The sequence below is a fragment of the Myotis davidii genome, unplaced genomic scaffold, assembly GCF_000327345.1.
Source record: "Myotis davidii unplaced genomic scaffold, ASM32734v1 scaffold217, whole genome shotgun sequence".
Taxonomy (NCBI): domain Eukaryota; kingdom Metazoa; phylum Chordata; class Mammalia; order Chiroptera; family Vespertilionidae; genus Myotis; species Myotis davidii.
Window position 1 is genome coordinate 1,874,632 of NW_006290034.1, and position 19,762 is coordinate 1,894,393.

Sequence of the window (19,762 nt, forward strand, 5' to 3'; positions counted from 1 at the left end):
AAGAGCCACACAAGATGGTTTTAGAACTCCTTATAAAAAATCAACATGCAGCCCTAACCGGTTTGGCTCGGTGGATAGAGCATCGGCCTGCGGACTCAGGGGTCCCAGGTTCGATTCCGGTCAAGGGCATGTACCTTGGCTGCGGGGACATCCCCAGTAGGGGGCCCCCATGCAGGAGGCAGCTCATCGATGTTTTTCGCTCATCGATGTTTCTAACTCTCTATCCCTCTCTCTATCCCTCTCCGTTCCTCTCTGTAAAAAATCAATAAAATATATTTTTTAAAAAATCAACATGCAAAAAGAGAGGAAAATAGTATCAGATATCAATGCATAATGGTTTCTGACCACCCATCATAAACAATTAGAAAACTGGACAAAACAAAAAGAATGTTACCAAATACTAGACCACACTTCAGGAAAATTGGGCAGTTTCTTAAAAATTAAATATCTGCCCCACCCAGTCATTCTAATCACAGGTACTCACCCCAGGGAAATACAAAGGCTGCACACCAACGTTCACGGCAGCTGTAGTGGAGTCAGCCCCAAACTGGAAATGACACAAACGCCCATCCAATGGCAGAGGGAGGAGCAAGCGTGGCCTCCCCACGCAAGGAGCAGCACGAGCAATCGGAAGTGAGGCACTGATGCGCACCACCACCCGACCAACCTCAAACCCGGTGCTGAGCGGAAAGACAGAAAGCCACAGCCTGCCGAGGCCCACATCAAGTGTCGAGGCAGGTCACAGAGGCAGAGAGCACATCAGCTGTCGCTTAGCTGCTTGGGGACGAGAGGGGACTCACTGCGGAAGCACTAGGGGAACCCCGAGGAAAGTGTAAGTGCTCTAGCACTGCCTGCTGTGATGCTTTCACAACTGTATACACTGACTGACATTATTAAACTGTGAACTCAACAATGGGAGATTTATGGTATGTAAATTATACCTTCGTAAAGTTTGAAGTTAAAAAGGCACCAGGAAGAGACTAAAAAGACAAGTCCAAAATAGGGAAATAACCACAGTAAAGATATAAAACCAACAGTAAATGGAACATATAAAGAACATTCATGACATCATTTTATAAGGATTAAATCGCCCAAAGATGAATAAAACTGATAAACAGAAATTTAATAAAAGAAACATAGCCCATAAATATATAAAAAGATGTTCCCCACTTAATTACCAGGGACATGCCAGATAAGCCAAAATGCCTACGGCCCAGTTACTTTCCAGAATTTATCCTACAAATCGACTGCATAAGGCCAGAGACCGTTGCTAAGCACTGGGCGAAGACTGGCTCGTAGCAGAGCGCCAGCTGAATGTAGGGGCACCGTTCACACGCACAAGACCACCCAGTCAGCAGTCTCCAAAGCAGGCTGTGACCACAACTCCATCAAGTACGAGAAGAAAGTCCTATGATTTTGACTTACACACTAGACCAGTGATGGTGAACCTATGACACGCGTGTCACCTCTGAACTCATTTTTTGGTTGATTTTTCTTTGTTAAATGGCATTTAAATATATAAAATAAATATCAAAAATATAAGTCTTTGTTTTACTATGGTTGCAAAGATCAAAAAATTTCTATATGTGACACGGCACCAGAGTTAAGTCAGGGTTTTTCAAAATGCTGACACACCGAGCTCAAAAGGCTCGCCATTACTGCACTAGACAGTCAGTGATGTACTCATCCAACACATTACCTAATACAACTGACCAGAACAGTTTTTAAAGATAAAATGGATTTATAAGCTAGTAACTGGCTACATATGTTTCCTTCCGTGTTGATTTTCTTACCTTTGGTCCTGAAGCCGGGTGGATGGCATTTTTGGCAGACACGGGATGAGGGAAGGTGTTCTGGAAACCAAATGCAGAGGAGACAGGATACCCGATGCCACAAGTTGGGTACGTCAGCCTACCGTCAACCTAAAAATGAACACACACAACATTCAAGGATGAGAAATTGCTTCTAAATAAGCATTTGCTGATCCGAGAGACATTAGCATTTGCTATAATAACTGAGTTAACAGCACTATCTCAGAGGCGTTTTGTTCATCACGACACCACACAACTCTGCTTTGTTACACACCACGAGGCTGGGGTAGCTCAACAGACCAACCACTGGACCTGCCTCAAACTATTTTTTTAAAAATTCTTTTACTGATTTCAGAAAGAGGAAGGGGATTGAGCCCACAACCCGGGCGCATGCCCTGACTGGGAATTGAATCCAACGGGTGACCTCCTGGTGCATGGGACGATGCTCAACCAGCTGAGCCCCACCTGCCGGGCTCCTGGAACTAGCAGACAAAGACTCGGAAGCATCTTGGTTCGATCTAATGCCCCACACCCGTCCTTAAAAGGGGGACCATGGGTAGATTCACAGATCAATAAACCAATCAGGGATAAAATCATTTTCTGCCAGTGAGTAGAAATAAGAGCATCAGTGTTCTTAAACTGACTAATGGAGACCATTATTTGCTTTACCAATAATTTTCATTATAGTAACGACACCGTTAACCAATGTCATGGGAACAATTTATTTAATGAGCCCAACTGAAACACAAATCTGTAGTAAGTGTACATCAATGGCTGCATGACAAAAACACCCTTCACATGGCTGATGAGGAGTCCTTTCAACTTCGTAATTCAGCACCAGGCACCTCTTTCCACCTTTTGTACCTCAGCCGAAATCCTTCCCCCACATCCCCCTTTTTTTTCTCTTCACTTGAGGATATTTTTCCATTGAATTTTCCAGAGAGTGGAGGGGGAGAGACACAGAGAAACATCGATTTGAGAGACACACTGATGGGTTGCGGCCTGCACAGGGATGGAGCCTGCAACCGAGGTACATGCCCTTGACTGAAATCGAACCCAGAACCCTTCAGTCCACAAGTTGGCATTCTATCCACTGAGCAAACCGGCCAGGGCTCCTTTCCCTTCTTTTAACACCAGGTACTACCTGGTTCACTAGAGCGGATTGAAACTCAGTTAGGCACTTGAGTTGGAGGCCCTCTGCCAATGCTCTCTGGCCAGGATCACAGACCACACCTACGGGTGGGCACACTGGGCTGATTACTGCTCCTGGCGTGAGGGAAACCGCACACCATGAGGAAGCACCGGCTGCTGAAGTACTGACGGGAATGACAGCCATGTGCTGGATGACTTCAGGGACGGTTCCAGAACGTGGGGCTTTCCTGTGGGTTGGAGGCTATCAGGAGGTGAGGGTAGCTGTCTGCCTGGTAGCTGAGTAAATCTCCCCTAAAGGCAGGAGAAATGCATTCAGGCCAAAGCTGTAACTAGGAATGAAGCACTCATGTGACCAAGGATAAGATGGTTGCCCATTTTGTTGGTTTGGCAATGTCTGGATTTTTGTCATTTTTCCTTTTTCTTTTTTAATCCTCACCTGAGGATATGTTTATTAATTTTTTTAGGGAGAGAGGAAGGGACAGAGAGAAACAAAAGCCAGTTGCCTCCCATATGCGCCACAACCGGGGATTGAACCTGCAACGTTTTGTGCACTGGACAACACTCCAACAGAGCCACCAGCCAGGGCTGGAGTGGTCTTGTTTTTGTCTTAAGACGGCACAGTCAGAGTGGACTTGTCCGATGTCGACACTGTGAAATGCGTAGGTTCCACAGGTGGGCCCAAGGCCTAGCTGGGAGACCCAGTCCAGCTCCTCACAACACCCAGGTGCCATTTCTTGGCGGGAAAAGCAAGGGCTCTGCTTCTGGGAGCTAAAAGCTTCTACCTCGCAGCAGTTTTTTCTAGACTCTAGAGTTGACAAGCCTCTTAACAGGGCTTTCCTCTTTCCGATAGGATTCTGTTGAGGTCCCTTCCACCGCAGTTCCCTTCCCAAGGCCTCCTGAGTGAGTGAGTGAGTGTGTGTAAGTTTTCAGCGCATTTGGCAGTACTGTAGTTAATACTGAATGATTTCTAGATCTACTAACGTCTTACGAGAAGTGTGCCCTGGAAGTACGGCCTCTCTGTTAGAGCAGTCCACCTGTTCCACTTGCAGGGACATACTCTACTCAGTGCTAGTGACTGTGGACTCCAGGCTACCAGCACCAGCTGGTGTCATGGAGACGTCGTGACCACCTGGGGATACTTTTTGTTTTAGGGAATTTACTAAGACCTCTCCCACCTGCATTTAAGTCTTACCATGTTAGAGCTAGGAGACAGTCCACTTCTGATCGTGCTGCTAGCATGTACCGGTGGAGTGGCAGAAGGTCCCAGCACGTCCTGCTTTCTCACTAGCTGATTATCATTTAGTTCTTTATTTAACCATGTGATCACTTATAGAAAACAACAGGAAACAAGGGAAAGAACTTTATTAAGCTACTAGTGATCCGTCGCACGAAGCGAGACCCAGGGACCCCCACCCCCGCGCCATGGGACCGCCCTGAGTCATGGAGTCCCACCCTCTGTGGCTGGCATGCCGCTGGATGGCCCCGAGTCCTGGAGTGCTGCCTCCGGGCTCCATGGAGCAGCCACCGGACCCCACCCCCACTGCCCGGCCCCCCGCTGTGCGTGCTGCCATCTTGTGGTGGCATTATGGCGTGAGGGTCAATTTGCATATTATCACTTTATTATATAGGATTTTCCTAATAATTTTAAATATTAAAAATTATGCCAAGGTTTTTTTTTAATTTAAATTTTTTAAAACTGCCTTATATAACAGAAGAACAATATAGGTTAATTTAAATTTTTGTCATTTAAGATTCTTATTTAAAAAAACGATTCTTATTTTAGCACACAGAACTCCTTATTCTATTACTTCCCCAAGTATGTGTCTGCTAGTCACGGATCTCTTTGAAGGCTTTCATTTCAAGAATGGTATCTTACAGTTTATTTAAAGTTCACACTCATACCTGACAACCAATATAATAACTCAGAAAAATGTTAAAGGCTTAGTTTTGTATTTTAGTTTCAAATACTTTATATTATTACTATTAGGTAAATACGGCAATTAAAAAAGAGGGAAGAATTTTAAAAGTAAATTATAGTTAATATTTTAACACTGAGTCACTGATATAGGTGATATAGTTTCTTTTAATGATGGTAACTGTTTTATAGGGCAGGTGATATAATTTACTATAGCAAAGGCAAAAGACAGTATATTTTGAGCAGAAATTATTTGCATATATCAATATCCTGATTTTCCTAGACTTTTCTATGAATTTAAGTATAATATTAAGGTTATGACTAAAAACGATGAATTTCATTTACATATAAAGGTAATATACTTACACTTTTCATTATTTTTTAGAAGCTGTTTGCTTTCCTCAAGTTTTTGAACTGTAGCTTCTAATTGTTCTTGTAATTTGCATACCTGAAATAAGTCAATCCTCATAAGTATAAAAAAGACACTAAAAATTGAAGAAATGTACTGACTGATATTAATTTAAGAGTTCATTACTCTTATTATTAAGTAATGAAGGCTCACCTATTTAGGGAATGAACACTAAAGGTATGTGAGTCATAACTAACTTTTCAAACAAAAATAAGTTATTAACTTCTGTTGAATCTAGTCATGCTCTTTGAAAAACAAAAAAGAAGCCAAAGCCATTCTCGACTATAACAAAGTAGAAATCTGAACTATACATCTGAGGAAATGGGTTATCTTTTACAAATAATCACAAAGAAGCATAAAACGTTCTCCACCTCCTGCTCTTTACTTCGGAGAGACTGCCCAACTTCTTGTAATTCCTTTTGTTCCTTTTGTAATTTTTCTTCCTTTTCGGCCAAGAGTTTCTCTTGCTGAATGGTGACTGTATTTTTCAGTTTCAATTTCCCCATTAAAGTTTTCAGATCCCCTTGTAACTTCTTGATAATTTCATTTGCCTGTAAAAGAGCTTCATATGTATATTTCTACATAATCCAATACAATATTAACATTCTGTTAAATTTTCAAAGACAAACCTTAAGCAGTTCCGCTGATAATGATTTTATGGTTGCTTCAAGTTTTCCTATTTGTACCTGATTTTTCTCACGGTGTTCTTCTAAAGCCACCTGATGTATTTTTAAAAACATGAATAATTAGGGCCCTTTTTGAGGAAAAGCATCACTATGAATGGGATCGTCAGTTTGTTTACACACTGTGAACAGACCTTCTGTTCCTGGACTGTGTCAAACGCTTCTTTTGTTCTGAGGGCCAGCTGGTCCTTGTCCCTGAGCTCCTGCTCTAGAACAGCCGCTTTTGTCTGCAGCTGATTGGCATGCTTCTCCTTCTCGTGGCACTCGGCATCCAGCGTCGAGTTCTCTCTCCGCAGAGACAGCACTTCCTGCTTGGCCCGCTGCAGCTCCTGGAGGCGGGAAATAATGAGGCACTGCGAAAAAGCCAAGCTGCTGGTCTGCTTACCTATAATTAAGAAGCTTAAAATACAAAGTCTTCAATAATTTTGAAGTTCCAGTACTGATGTTTTTTGAAGGATACAAAAGTCTAATGGTATATGTAACTTATAGATTCGGAATCCAGTTGTGAAATAGGCTAAAAACTAACCCAATCACAAAGGAAAATAAAACAATCCTAACTTGTGAATAAATTACAACTTGAAAAAACTAGCTAAGAAATTTGTCTTGAAATCTACAGTTTTAAAAATCACTTCAGTAATACATACTGATTATAACAGAATTTCAAAATACATAAGATTAATAAATTAAAAACCTTAACATTCCACCATCTACACAGTGGCTCTCAAGCTGATGTGCATATTGAATCACCTGACGAGTTTTAAAAACCACCGCACTCGCTGTATTGTGGGGCGCTGGAACCCAACCCGAAATATCTCCCAGGTCTGTCTGTCCCGATGCCTGGTTCCAGCCTCGGGAGCTTCTGATCAGTTAGTATGAGGTATGGCCTGGGCGAGGCCCGGTAAGACCCCTCTAACTGATTTTGAAGAGAACCAAGGGTGAGAACCTAAGTCAAGAGTGAACAGTTCTCTCCTTCGCTCACACTTCCTTCCATCGGGGAAAAGCACCAAGCCCATCGCTCGGTACCTCCTCAACTCCAGCCAGCTTTGCCTTAAGCTCCCTGATGGTGGAGTCGCCTTTGTATCTCCTCTCGGTGAGGTCTTTGTTAGCTGCTTCCAGCTCGGACAGCCTGCTCTGCAGCTGCTGGGTGTTGCGCTGATGGAGGATTTCTAGCTCTTTCTTCTGCTGCTCATGCTGCTGTTGGTACTGCACCTGCGCCTATTATATAATAAAATAGAGTACCAAATTCAAAGGGAAAAACCAGAAGTACAAATACAAGAAGATGTGAAGAAAAAAACAATCTCAGTTATTCTTCTGTGTAATTATAGGAGGTCCTTGTTTTGAAGAGGAGCTGTTTTCAATCATGAACTTCATGAAGGAGCAGGTAAGGTCAACAAAGGCAGATTGACACTCTAATCTCGCTCGTAACTTCTGCTCCTCCTAAACACACGTTTAGATGTAATGGTCTTCAAGTTCAGGGAAGAACAATATAGGATGAAGTAAAAAAGCAAACTGTAGAACAGTTTGAAACAAATGAGCGGGTACATAAGGAACTTATAGTATTTGCTTTAAAAAAACAACAACAAAAGAAACCACACACCTAAATTTGTGAAATCAGCAAGGTATTGTGCATTAGTTCAGCCCTACATTTAGTAGTTATATGTTAGCTAAAATAAAATCTGAACATGGTATTAACTGTGTAATACCATGTTGCCTATTTGAATCATACCACAAACATATCTTAATAATTTCTGTTGAGCACTATCAAATCCTAAATACTTTTTAAAAATAAACTATACTTTTTTGATTATGACAGTTATATATGCTATTAAAGGCACAAAGAAATCACAAATGACCAATAATCTCATCCAGGGACTCATTCTAAAGATTTAGGAATAACATCCCCCATACATATTTAAATTTAACATATTAGGGCTAAACTATTTATACAATTTAATCATGCTTTTCATTCCCTTACCATTTGCACCTTCTCACATCATTAAAAAAAACTCTGTAAATATGTGAGTAGTTGCACAACATTTCACCCATAGCTGTACCTTCCTTCATTTAATCCCTGAGCTACTGTGGTCACTGAATTTCCAATTTTTCACAATTACAAATAAAATGATTCCTATCATTGTACATAGATATACATCCAAAATTCAGACTATTTCCTTATGATTTATAGGTCAAAGAATGTGAATAAATATAAAGCTTGATACAAGTTCTAAAACTGCATTACAGCATATTCTTCCCCCCTCTCCCTCCCTCCCCTTTTTTCTTTCTCCTGAGCTCCAAAGGCCATTCTTTTATCTCTGTAACTTGTTTCCTGAGCCCACCCAGCCGAGCTGGCTCAATTCTTCCATGGCTCACTTTTTACACCTCTGTGAGTTTCTAAATAAAGTTTTGCTTTTAAAAATAAAAATAATGAAAATAAATAAAATTGCATTCCAGGAAAGTTATACCCATTCAAAAATTCCTATCACAGGTGCAGGAATTTTTCACAAAATACTTTGGGAATGTTACATTACTATTTTACAAATTCCCTCGTTTTTTAACAACTGGAAAGGGGAGAAGGGAGCAAAAAAGACAAAACAAGTAGGAGTCCAGATAGAACTGCAAGTGCCACCCTGGAGGACAACACTGAAGGGCGATCCAGAAAACAAGGCCTGGGAGAGGCGCTAACTGCGGCCGGCTAGGGGTAACACACGCTCACGGCAACCGAGGCCAAAGGTTTTATCCCAGTGATCATCACCATTTTGGAGTGAGTGTGAGTGTGAGAGTGTGTGTGTGTGTGTGTGTGTGTGTGTGTGTGAGTGTGAGTGAGTGAGTGTGTGTGTGAGTGAGTGTGAGTGAGTGAGTGTGTGTGTGAGTGTGAGTGAGTGTGTGAGATTTTTTTTGAAAGTTAAGGGACAGAATTACATCATTTAGACTTTCTACTTTATTTCAGATGATTCTGATACACATCAAAGTTTTAATCACTGCCCCACAGAATATCTATCAGCAAGAGGAGAACAAAGCAGCTGGCTTTAAAGTCTCAAAGGACTGATTCACAACCTATCAGAAAATGCAGTAGGGAAGGCAAATCCTTCAGCCACTTTGACATTATAGTATGCAACATCCATTAGTATTTTATCTGGGTATATTGCAATCTCACCTCTAAAAACAAGGAATGTTCATTACAGTATTATTTATAATAATCAAAAATATGAAGCATTTAAATGTCCATCAATTGGGTAAGCAGTTAAATAATTTATTATGTCCAAACAATGAATACTATGCAGCCACTAAAAAGGAACAGCTGAACCAAAAAGGAATGATACCTACAATGTCATGTTAGTGAATAAACATTGCAGCCAATAGATCCAGGAGGATCTCATTAGCAGAGGACAAAACCAAAGCCCAATGTGTGTACACACCTATTTACATATATAAAGAAGTAATATGCAAATTGTCCTTTACTGCGTCACAGTAAGGACCGTTCAACAGGCTGGGCAGGGCTGTGCGCAGCGAGGGGTGGAGCTGTGTGCACAACCAGTCACCAGGAGATGCATGGAGCACCTCTAGGTCCCTGCCCTGTTCCCGCAGGCAGCGGCAGCAGCTCCCTCCAGCCTCCCGAAGCAGCGCGGCTCCCTCCCGGCTCCCGCAGAAGCAGCGAGGCGGCCTACTGTGCGTGATATCTCGCACTGGGCCACTAGTGTATCTATAATTATATATAGTTTACACATTTCAAGTTTTATAAATATAAACAAATATTTACAAATTACATATTATTTACAAGTATGGAGAAAAGTCTGAAAAACCCATTAAATATTTATAGTTTATCTCTGGGTAGTACGACTTTGAAGGAGACAATTTTTCTAGACTCTGTGAAGTCCGAACACTTTAAAGTAAGCACACACTACTTTTATAATGAACACTATGACTAAGCAGTAACAAAACATTTCCCCCGTTCCCTCTGATGTTCATACCTGCAAGGCCTTTTCCCTCTCACTGGTCAGCTCCTGGGAATGCTTACTCGACAACTCTGCTGTGTGGGATGCCCATTCATTCCGTAACTTATCTAATTCTTGAACTTTTTCTGATAATGTCTGCATCAGAGTTCAATACAAAATAGTAAGAGTCTCTTGAACAGCTCATTAGGTTAGAACAGGCCAATATAACAAGGATATCAAGGAAAACGGAACCACAGCTTTTCAAGATATACGCAAAGATTTTTTGAATTTGAGGAAATCAAGATTAGACTAAAAGCAGTTTCAGATCTGCAACGGCCCACCGGTCAAGCTTGTCTATCTGTAACCTTTCAGTTAAATCTGGCTCTTCCCCAGCCAGTCCCCTCCTCTGGTATGAAGAAGTATAAACCCCGCTGGAGCCAGACAGTCAGAAGCATTCACTTAACACGGGAAGCCTGGGCACAGGCTCCCCAGGTGGGCTGTGCTGTGCAGAATAGCGGGTTATCAGAGAGTGTGGTCCCCAATTTCAAGTACTTGGGGCAAAAGGTAATAGCTCTGACTGAAACAAACCTACCAGAGGAATTAATTCTAAACATAACAAAAGGGGAAGGTTTACAGACAAACTGAAAGGCCGTTTTAGACAAGAGGAATGAGGGAAACAAGAGGAGCAGAGAAGGAACCTGCAACAGACACTCCACGTTGACTTACTTAATGAAGACGTGGAGGAAATGTGCCACATGCTGGGAATAATAAAAGTGTTTGGATGGAATAAAATATCGAAGAGATAAAGCATCCAGTTATGATAACTAACTGGTAGGAAAAAGGTGGAAAAAGGAGGAGGAATTCTGTGATAGCATGCTTTAAAAAAAAAAAAATACACAGAAGCCTGGATGGGATTCCAGAGGCAATTCAGAGCCAACGTTTGGATGACTTACAAAGAAAAATGAAACCTGATTTACCTTTTGTGTGAAATTCAGTTGCCTAGTAACATCCTCTAGCGATTGTGTCAATGATAATTTTTCTTCCTGTTTATAAAAATAAAATGATGTAGCTTACAATTTAATTATGCTACTGCTCAAACTTTAGCAAAGTACAGCCTCAACATCAGGCTAGGGTTTGTTAGAAACTTGAATCACAGGCCCCACCTCAGACCTCTGAGTCAAAATCTGCGTCAGCGAGATCCCTAGATTTGTGTGCAATTAAATTTTGAGATGCACTGGTCTACAGCATTTGACTAAGGAGACTTCCTGAAAACGCTTAAGAGGCCTCCCAATGTTGGTACAGAGCACTTGTTTTATTTGCACTTATTTTATTTCATTCAATTTAAGATGGGCTAGATATTCCTACACGTATCGATAAGCTGACGAAACTATGACACCCAGAGTTTAAGTGACCTGCCCAAGATCGCAGAAAAGAAGTAAAAACCCTGGGACCTAACTTTCTCAGTTCCTGGTCCAGTTCTGTCTTTGTATCTTGAGTAAATGAAAAATAAATAAACTCGTTACATGTTACAAAAATTTCTGGACATCTTACTCAGAAAACCAAAACCAAAAACAATATAGCTCTTCAGTGTTTATCGGAGTCCTTTGGTAGTTATTTAAAAAGAATACCTTGAATTCAAATCTTACCTTGCTACATTTCAAACAGCCTGCTAGAAACTTCTTTATCTCCACATCACTGCCAGGTAGAAGTTTTAGTGAGAGGTGTGTAAGATGCTTAAAAGGATTTGTCTCTACCACATTTAGAAGGACAGGAGAGTTATCCAACACAGCCGCTGGAGACACTAACTGCAGCAGAAACCTTGGGAAATGAAGGGTCATGTTATCGCATGGTTATGAGATAGTGAAACTCTCCCACTGAGTCACCTTCCATGACTCAGTGGATCATCAATGATTAGAAGGATCACGAAAGGGGGCATACTGGAATCCTAGGGGCCAATATGAAAGACTCCCAACGGTAAAATGTGATAAACTGGTGTAAATGGTAAAACGTGTAACTTGGATAAGAAAAATGACTGATTGAAACATAATGAATATATTAATGCCCATGATTTCACGATGAAAGACACATGAGAGAAAGCAAAGAACTAAAATAAAAAACTGAAACCACAAAAATAACTACTGTACCAACTTCTTACTCTAAAAATTGACAATTTAAAAGAATTAAGCATTTATCCTTTATTGTATGACTTTTCAGAGTAATCAAATCTCTCTAATTGATGAGGGTAAGTTCTTGATTATGAATGAATTATAACCAATAAATATAGAAAGAATAGGATTAGAAAAGCATAATTTTGTAGTCCCTGCTGACATAACTGATGTGATCAACAACCATCAGCTGAAGAAGCAACAGATGAAGCTTGGAGAAGTTTACACTGAAAGGATCAGGCGTCAGCATCTCATGCCCACATGCGCGCACGCGCACACGCACACACACATTTATTCTCTTTTTCCAAGCTCATTATGAAAACATACACTTGATGCTATTAAATATTTCAGATAATGAAAATTAAGAGAAAATATTGCTGATTTTAATCGTGAGATTAAATAAATTTAGGATTTATTGGAGCCCTGGAACCCCCGTTTTTCAGATGGACAGGGACACCTGTCACACACAGAGAATCCTGTGCCGTCCACCTGTCCTATACAGAGGCTGGTGTTGAGAGAAGGCAGGTGACGCGGTGCTCTGAGACTCACCTTGGGGTTTCCTTGGCATGCTCCTGAGTACACTGCTGAAGCAGATCAATAAATTTCTGCGGGAAAGCTAAAAAGTCTACCAGAAGACCTTGCTGGAATTTTAAACTACACAGAAAATAGGAAAAGATATTTTTAGAAAATTTAACTACTATCTTTTATTATAATTAACACTCTGGAAGATGATTTTTTCTTTACTAACAATGTATAATCAAGATTTAATAAACTAGGGAACTTTGACTTTTATAAAATTTATTCAATGAGAGGGAAAAGGTCAATAAATTTAGCTAAAGATCCAAATTTCTGAGCTACTGTAAGCAGAACTCTAATAATCTATGAAATACTTATTTTCCCAAAAACGTTCTGAGTAATTATAAAGAGTCCAGTATTCCCCAAATCCCTAAATGTTCCTAATAGGTATGTATGTGTTTCAAAGAGAATAGTACTAATACATTCATAGAACTTAAAAACTTACTGATTCCTAGATTAAATAAAAGATCAGAAAAGTAAATTTAGTTACCTCTGAAAATCTTCCTCCGATATAACAAGGTTATAGAGGAAAAATGGATCAGTGTCATCGGTCAGACGGATAACTAAATCCTAAAAGAGAGTGATTTTTAATGTGTTTAGTAGCTGTACCTTTGAGTAAAAAGTGAGATCACCCAACATCAAGGCATCCACGTCAGCCTTCAGCTGGCTCTGCTTCCGGGAGTGGCTGGCTTTCCCTAGTCTTACAGACTTCCATCTTCACAGGGGGTTTATTCTGCTTCTTGAGTGCCACGGGGCGGGGGGGAGGGGAGGGGGGTGTTAGGGGGCTAGGAAGTTAATTAAACGCTAGGAGCTTTAAGTTTAGGAATATCATCCTAGCCGAGCCTTGGGAAAATTCTAACCCAGCCCTTGCTACACTATGACACAATGACAAAAATATTCTTTACCACTGACTATACCATAATCAATTATATTTTCAGTTTCCTGCAAGTTAATTGTCTGGTATTTCAAAAGTGGCAAACACATGAGCAGAAATCACAACCGTCCACCCTGGGAAAGGAGCAGTGGACGGGGTATCAGGTGACATGCTGCCAGGCTTCCTCCTCTGGGCCACCCTCCTGCTCCAGATGGCCTCATGTGGAACCCACCTGCCTCAGTCTCAAAGGAGTCAACCAACACCTCTCATCAAGACCTGCTTCCAGATCAAGCTGACCGTGTGCCAGCTCCTCACAGCAGCCAAAGCTGACAGAAACGTACACCAGCATCACGGACTCAGAGGACACGGGTGTCAGGAAAACAGGCAGAGCGACAAGATGATGGAGACAATAACGAAGCAAGCACTGGGATCAGAATAAGGTTCCACTTGACATGAAACCTACTTGTGGCGACTGAGGAACTGTTAGGGGTCCTAGAAAAACCTACACCACCCATGAGGAGACCTGGAAAATGAAGGCTCCCATGGCACGCATAGGAAGAACATGGATAATCTCTTCCAAAAATCAGCAATCCAGGCATTTGCTCTGCCTCAGAATGCCCTGTTCTCAAGCAACTGCAATGGAAGCACTTCCTGAAATCCACCCCAAGCTGCTGTAAAAAACTGAAGCTGCTGCCAGTACTCCCAGGTCCCTGATGTTTTAGAGAAAGCCGTGGTGGAGAAAACAATGCCCTACTTCTCAGCTCTGTAGTCTGTATCCATCTGAAGACCATCTAGGACCGATGCTCTAACTGCCACTCTTCCAAAGGCAAAGTGAAAGATTTAAGAATATCTCCCTGCAGAGATTCATCCATCCCGTTCTCACATGCACACCAGCAAATGCCAACTCTCTAGGGTAGCAACAGGTATTCTAGCATCATAAGTGTCCTGGGCAAACCTCAGGGACCCGGCCTCCCTACCCCGATTCTCCTGTGCTTTAGAAACAGGTGGCATCATAATCTCTTAGTTATCGTAGTTCATTCCCCCACTCGGGACTGGCAAGTCCAAAATGGCCCCAAATTAAAAGCAAAATAGGTGTAAAGAGATCTCACATTCTTAGATCACAAAAATAATTACCTGCAATGTAAGAGAAATTATCATAGTTCAAAATCGAAGTGAATACCCACCTTTCTGTGAACCGGATTGGACACTGCTTGCAGCTCAATGCTCACTCTAACACTGACTCTCCTGTGTGAAGACACAAGCCCGACCATCAGAAGCCGTCACAGGACACAGTTACCCCCCTCCTATATTAGCTACAGGGTCTTCACATGTGAGGTGTTCCTCACGTGTGAGATGCTGGGAAAGGACCCTAGGTTCGAAGTTCAAGTTCTTCTTCTCCCACTAGTAAGTAGTAATCAGGTCTGTAACCTGAGGCTAGATTTGTCTCTCCTGTAAAATGGGATTGTCCTGAGGATTAAAAGAGATAAGCGAAGGGGAAGACCTAGTACTAGCCTGGACTATAACCTTACTACCCTGATGCTGAAACAGCATCTGTTGAAAGGTAAACCATCAATGTAATAACTTCTCACATTAAAAAATTACCAATTCAAATAATCAAATGATTTATGAGAGATTCCATTTAAAAAACTTAAAATGGGATGTAATATTAAGATACTGCAATGTTGAGTCAAGGACTAGGATAACATATTCCCTCCCCTCACACACACAAATTTTTTTTTTCAGATCCACAAAGTACATCTGTTCAATACACTCCATGCAGTACATGCACAGAAGTATCACCAACAGGTTACCACCTATCTTATTCTAAAGCAGTGGTTCTCAACCTACCTAAGGCCACGACCCTTCAATACAGTTGCTCATGTTGTGGTGACCCCCAATGTCATTGTTACAAATTGAACATAATTTAAGCATGGTGATTCATCACAAAACCAATATGTAATTATATATGTGTTTTCCGATGGTCTTAGGCAACCCCTGTGAAAGGGTCGTTCGACCCCCAAAGGGGTTGCAACCCACAGGTTGAGAACCGCTGTTCTAGAGGCACTCTAGGCCCTAAAAGGAAGAAACTGTAGCTTTCCACGTTCTATACGGCACCCTGCAGAATCCAGTACTGAACAGAGGCATACAGATAAAGGTGCTCATAAACATTAATCAAATGGAACAAAGATATTTAAATAATTAGGAAATAAAGGGAAAATATTAGTGAAAAAACATCTCTACATAAATGATTCTCAAACTATTGTGCTAGAATCAAATAAGTAACCTGGAAAGAGAAAGAAACAAATAATTTGTTCAATATTAAGTTATTCTTACAAAGGTGTGTTTTAAACCTTTCCCACAGCCCACCACTACTTATATGCTACAGAAATAAAAAGTGTGGACAGAGCAATGCGCCCAGATGGGAAACCTGGTAAGAGCTGACCAAAGCTAGATTCAAGTGCTTTGATTTTTTTATGCTCTGACTTATAATTTTACATTGGCTTAAAATCCTAGCTCATATGATGAGGTTACCATAACTTGTGTCTGTTCTCTGAACACCACAAAAATAGGAAGAATTATCTTTAAACCCACAGAATGTTTTGTTTCTGTTTTGCTAGTATGGAGAGCAATATATGTAAAACAGATCAGAGTCCTACTCCAATTCCACTTAAATTAAGCATTCTTGGGGGGTGGGGGGAGAGAACCTTCTCATTTCCAAATTTGTAATAGTTTTCCAATCATATTAATGCTTTTGTTGCATATATTCCAAATGCTTATATCCATTAGATGTGGGGAGAAAAAAGGAAGAAAGGCCCACAGACTAAACCTATTCCCCATGTTTCCTTCAACTCCCCCATGCCTCCCAAATATCTTGTAGAAAAATCTGTGCTTTCAGAGGATATACTACCTGAAATCAGAAATCTTATTTTACCCATTGTAATGGCTAATGTCACAGGAACATTATGAAACAAATCAATAAAACCTCAATAAAAATGCTATTTTCCAAAATTAATGCCACATTCTGAACAATGCATACATCTACATAACATCTTCCTTGTCAGGTAAATCTGGCATTAGCTGACCTGGATTCTAGCCCAACTCTGCTGCCTAGAAGCTATGACTTTAAACTCTCAATTCAAAAAATTGAAAGCTACTCTAAGCCAGGTACTGTGCTGGGTGCTAGGGTTACAAACAGAAACAAACATGGGGCATGGCCTCACACTGAGATCAGGTGAAATGACTTGACCCCAGATATGCTTCTGACTGAGTTGCAGGGCTTCCAGAGAGGGAGGGAAGGCACACTCACTGAGCGCCCACACACGGAGCACTTGCCAGGCCCTTGGAATAAACCACCTTAGTCAACAACAGTCATCTGAAGTCAGTATCATTTGTCTTACAAAGGGAGAACCTGAGGTGCAGTTACAAACCTGGTGAAGGTCACACTGCAGAGCCCAAACCAGAACTCAGATTTTTCACCGCTATCATGCCATCTAAGAAATAAAGTCAATTAATTTCAACGTAGGCAACCTTGAACAGACCCTTATGTGGACGGGATCGCAGACAGACCTTGAAAGTGGTGCAGGAAGCAGCACTGGAGCAGAGGCGAGCAGGACTAGAGGCAGCCCTGAGAGAAGGAGCTGCACTCGGAGGGGAACGAGTCGCCTCGTGTGACTAGTATACTGGGGAGAGGAGCTCAGGAAACACAAATGAAAAGCAGGTTGTAATCAAATCATGGGCTTCAACATTTTTCACTTTCCTCCAGACACTTCTCTGAGCAGTGCCACTGTCTTCCATGAAACTGCCTCCTTCTCTATGACGTCAGTAATTTGTAAACTTCATGCATTAGTCACATGTTAGTGAATGCATACTATGCTCCAGGCACTGTTTGTTCTAAGCACTTTAATATGCATTAACTCACTGCAAATTCATAATACTCCCATGAGGCAGGGACTTTTATCATCGATTTAAAGCTGGGCACAGAGACATTCAGTAAACTAACAAACAAAAAAAACCGACATCAAACCTGTACAAAATGAAGGTCAGTAAGTGGCAGACCTGGGATTTCAAGCCAACCTGGCCCTGAGCCTGAATCTGAACCTGTGTTGTGCTGCCTGCCCCGGGGAAACTGCTGCCCCTATTGAAGCTCAGTTCCTTGAGGACCAGAATGAAACCCGGGGTTTTCTGTTGTGTTTTGGGGCTGGAAGTGAGGAGGCAGGAAGCTTTACACTCTTAGCACCCGGACAGCTCCTGGTACACAGTGGGCACTCGTCAATGTATTTGTTGAGTGACCTGGCCTTGAATACTTAGAGACTGATTGTTTCCCACAGGTCAGGGATCAGCAAACCTTTCTGTCAAGGCCAGACAGCGAGTGCTTCAGCTCTGCAGGCCACGGGTCTCTGCCACACGTACTCATCTCTGCCCTTGGAGCTAAAGCAGCCACAGAGGACTCCTCAACAAATGAGAATGGCTCTGCTCCAATACACATAAAGCTTTATTCACAAAAATGGGCAGTGGGCCACCTGGCCATGGGCTCTAGTTTGCTGACCCTGCTACAGGGGCTAGGAAAGGTTTCTAAAGAGGAGGGTGAAAAGGGGGACACTGTGTCTTAAATTCTGAGATATTCTCAATTACTAGTAAATGAGAGCCGGAGGGTAAGCCCAGCAGACAGGAGTAATTAACCAGTTAACAGCTGTGGGCCAGCTGACAAGACGGTGGAATCCGGGCTCCCCTCCAGGTGGCTGTTTCTGCGATTGGCTGAGAGAACGCCAGGAGCTTCCACCTGCAGCCCACAGCGAGTCCCCACAGAGGACGCCTCCTGGGGACTGTGAACCCGCCCGGAACCAGCCGCCTCACCTTCACCCACCCCTTTCCCTAGAGCCAGTGTAAACCCTCCCGACACAACTTATCAGTCTCCCCAACACACACACACTCACACACACACACACACGACGGATACGCACTCTCGCCCACTCCAGCACGGCTTTCCCACGTGTGTGCTGCTGGTAGTTTAGGTTTCATGCCTAGCAATGGCCCAATAAACACTTCGCTTTAAAAAGACTTCAGCTGTGGCAGTTAAGAAGTTTTGCTCAACCACATAATGAGATGGAGAAGAGCTAGGAGTTTCGACGTTGGAATCAGAAATTACACCCTCACCTTTCATCTTTCTATCCTCGTTCTAGATCTAGAACGAGAAAGAATGGAGGCCATGAATATGAGCCACATCATAATTTTACATTTTCCAGAAGCCACATTTAATTAACCCAACATACCCCAAATAGCGCCATCTTAACACACTGCGGACCAGTAGTTTTATTGCCAGCTTCACCCAGTGGCCAGGTAAGTTCCTACTGAACGAGTACAAAAAACGCTTTACATAAATGTTAAAGGCGCGCTTTAAAATTACATACCCGTTGCATGTTGAAGTTATTCATTACATGTTCTTACAAACTAATATCTTTTTAAAGTATGAGACTTGGTAAAACACTGTGTAATATGAAGCGAGAATTCTCGCGACCCGTCGGCAATGTTAATACACATAATCAGCGTAAAAATCGAGATATTTACATCCCTTTCCTTCACAGAGTCTTCGTAGCCCACTGTGCATTCACTCTATGGCACATCCGTTTGGATTCGCTCCAATTCAATGTCCAGTGACCGCAGCGACCGGCACCCTGGGCAGCAGGAACGAATGACCGACAGAAACGACCCGCACATCTCCGCCCGCAGTGGCGGTGCGGCACCACCGGGAGGGCGGCCTGGCTTGCCCACAGGTCTTGGACCCAATTGCACTATATACTAGTTCCACGTCACTGGGTAAACCAGTGTCCTCACCCTCCAACCATCACCTGGGCGGGAACGTCATACCAGTTCACAAACCAGAAGCTAACGAGGGGCGGAACCAAGACAAAACTGCGATCTCCGGGGGTAAGGGGGGGGGGCGTTAAAGAGAGAAAAGGGGGGTACATGGTGATGGAAGGAGACTCGACTCGGGGTGCTGAACACAATACAATACGCAGAACTGTACCCCCGAAGCCTCGGTAATGTTATCAACCAATGCGACCCCAATAAAACCAATAAAGGGGCGGGGGGCGGCGTGGCTCAGTGGTTGAGCCTCATCTATGAACGTGAGGTCACCGTTGGATTCCGGGTCGGGGCGCCCGGGTTGCGGGCTCCATCCCCAGTGGGGGGCGCGCGGGAGGCAGCTGGGCAGTGATTCTCATCACTGGGGTTTCTCTCTCTTCCTC

At 42.5% G+C, this 19,762-nt stretch overlaps 1 protein-coding gene across 1 annotated transcript in view; it reads right to left on the reverse strand.

Moving 5' to 3' along the window:
* SASS6 (SAS-6 centriolar assembly protein) overlaps nt 1–14,788 on the reverse strand; it is a 17,982-nt gene extending 3,194 nt beyond the window's left edge. The window contains exons 1-13 of the mRNA XM_015563511.1: nt 14,702–14,788; nt 13,134–13,213; nt 12,617–12,721; nt 11,549–11,720; nt 10,880–10,945; nt 9,939–10,058; nt 6,994–7,185; nt 6,105–6,299; nt 5,917–6,006; nt 5,659–5,838; nt 5,245–5,326; nt 4,156–4,289; nt 1,794–1,922 (exon numbers count right to left, since the gene is read on the reverse strand). Coding sequence (XP_015418997.1) covers nt 1,794–1,922; nt 4,156–4,289; nt 5,245–5,326; nt 5,659–5,838; nt 5,917–6,006; nt 6,105–6,299; nt 6,994–7,185; nt 9,939–10,058; nt 10,880–10,945; nt 11,549–11,720; nt 12,617–12,721; nt 13,134–13,213; nt 14,702–14,788 — 1,632 coding nt within the window. The remainder of the gene's footprint in view (nt 1–1,793; nt 1,923–4,155; nt 4,290–5,244; nt 5,327–5,658; nt 5,839–5,916; nt 6,007–6,104; nt 6,300–6,993; nt 7,186–9,938; nt 10,059–10,879; nt 10,946–11,548; nt 11,721–12,616; nt 12,722–13,133; nt 13,214–14,701) is intronic.
* Between the last annotated feature and the right edge of the window lie 4,974 nt (nt 14,789–19,762).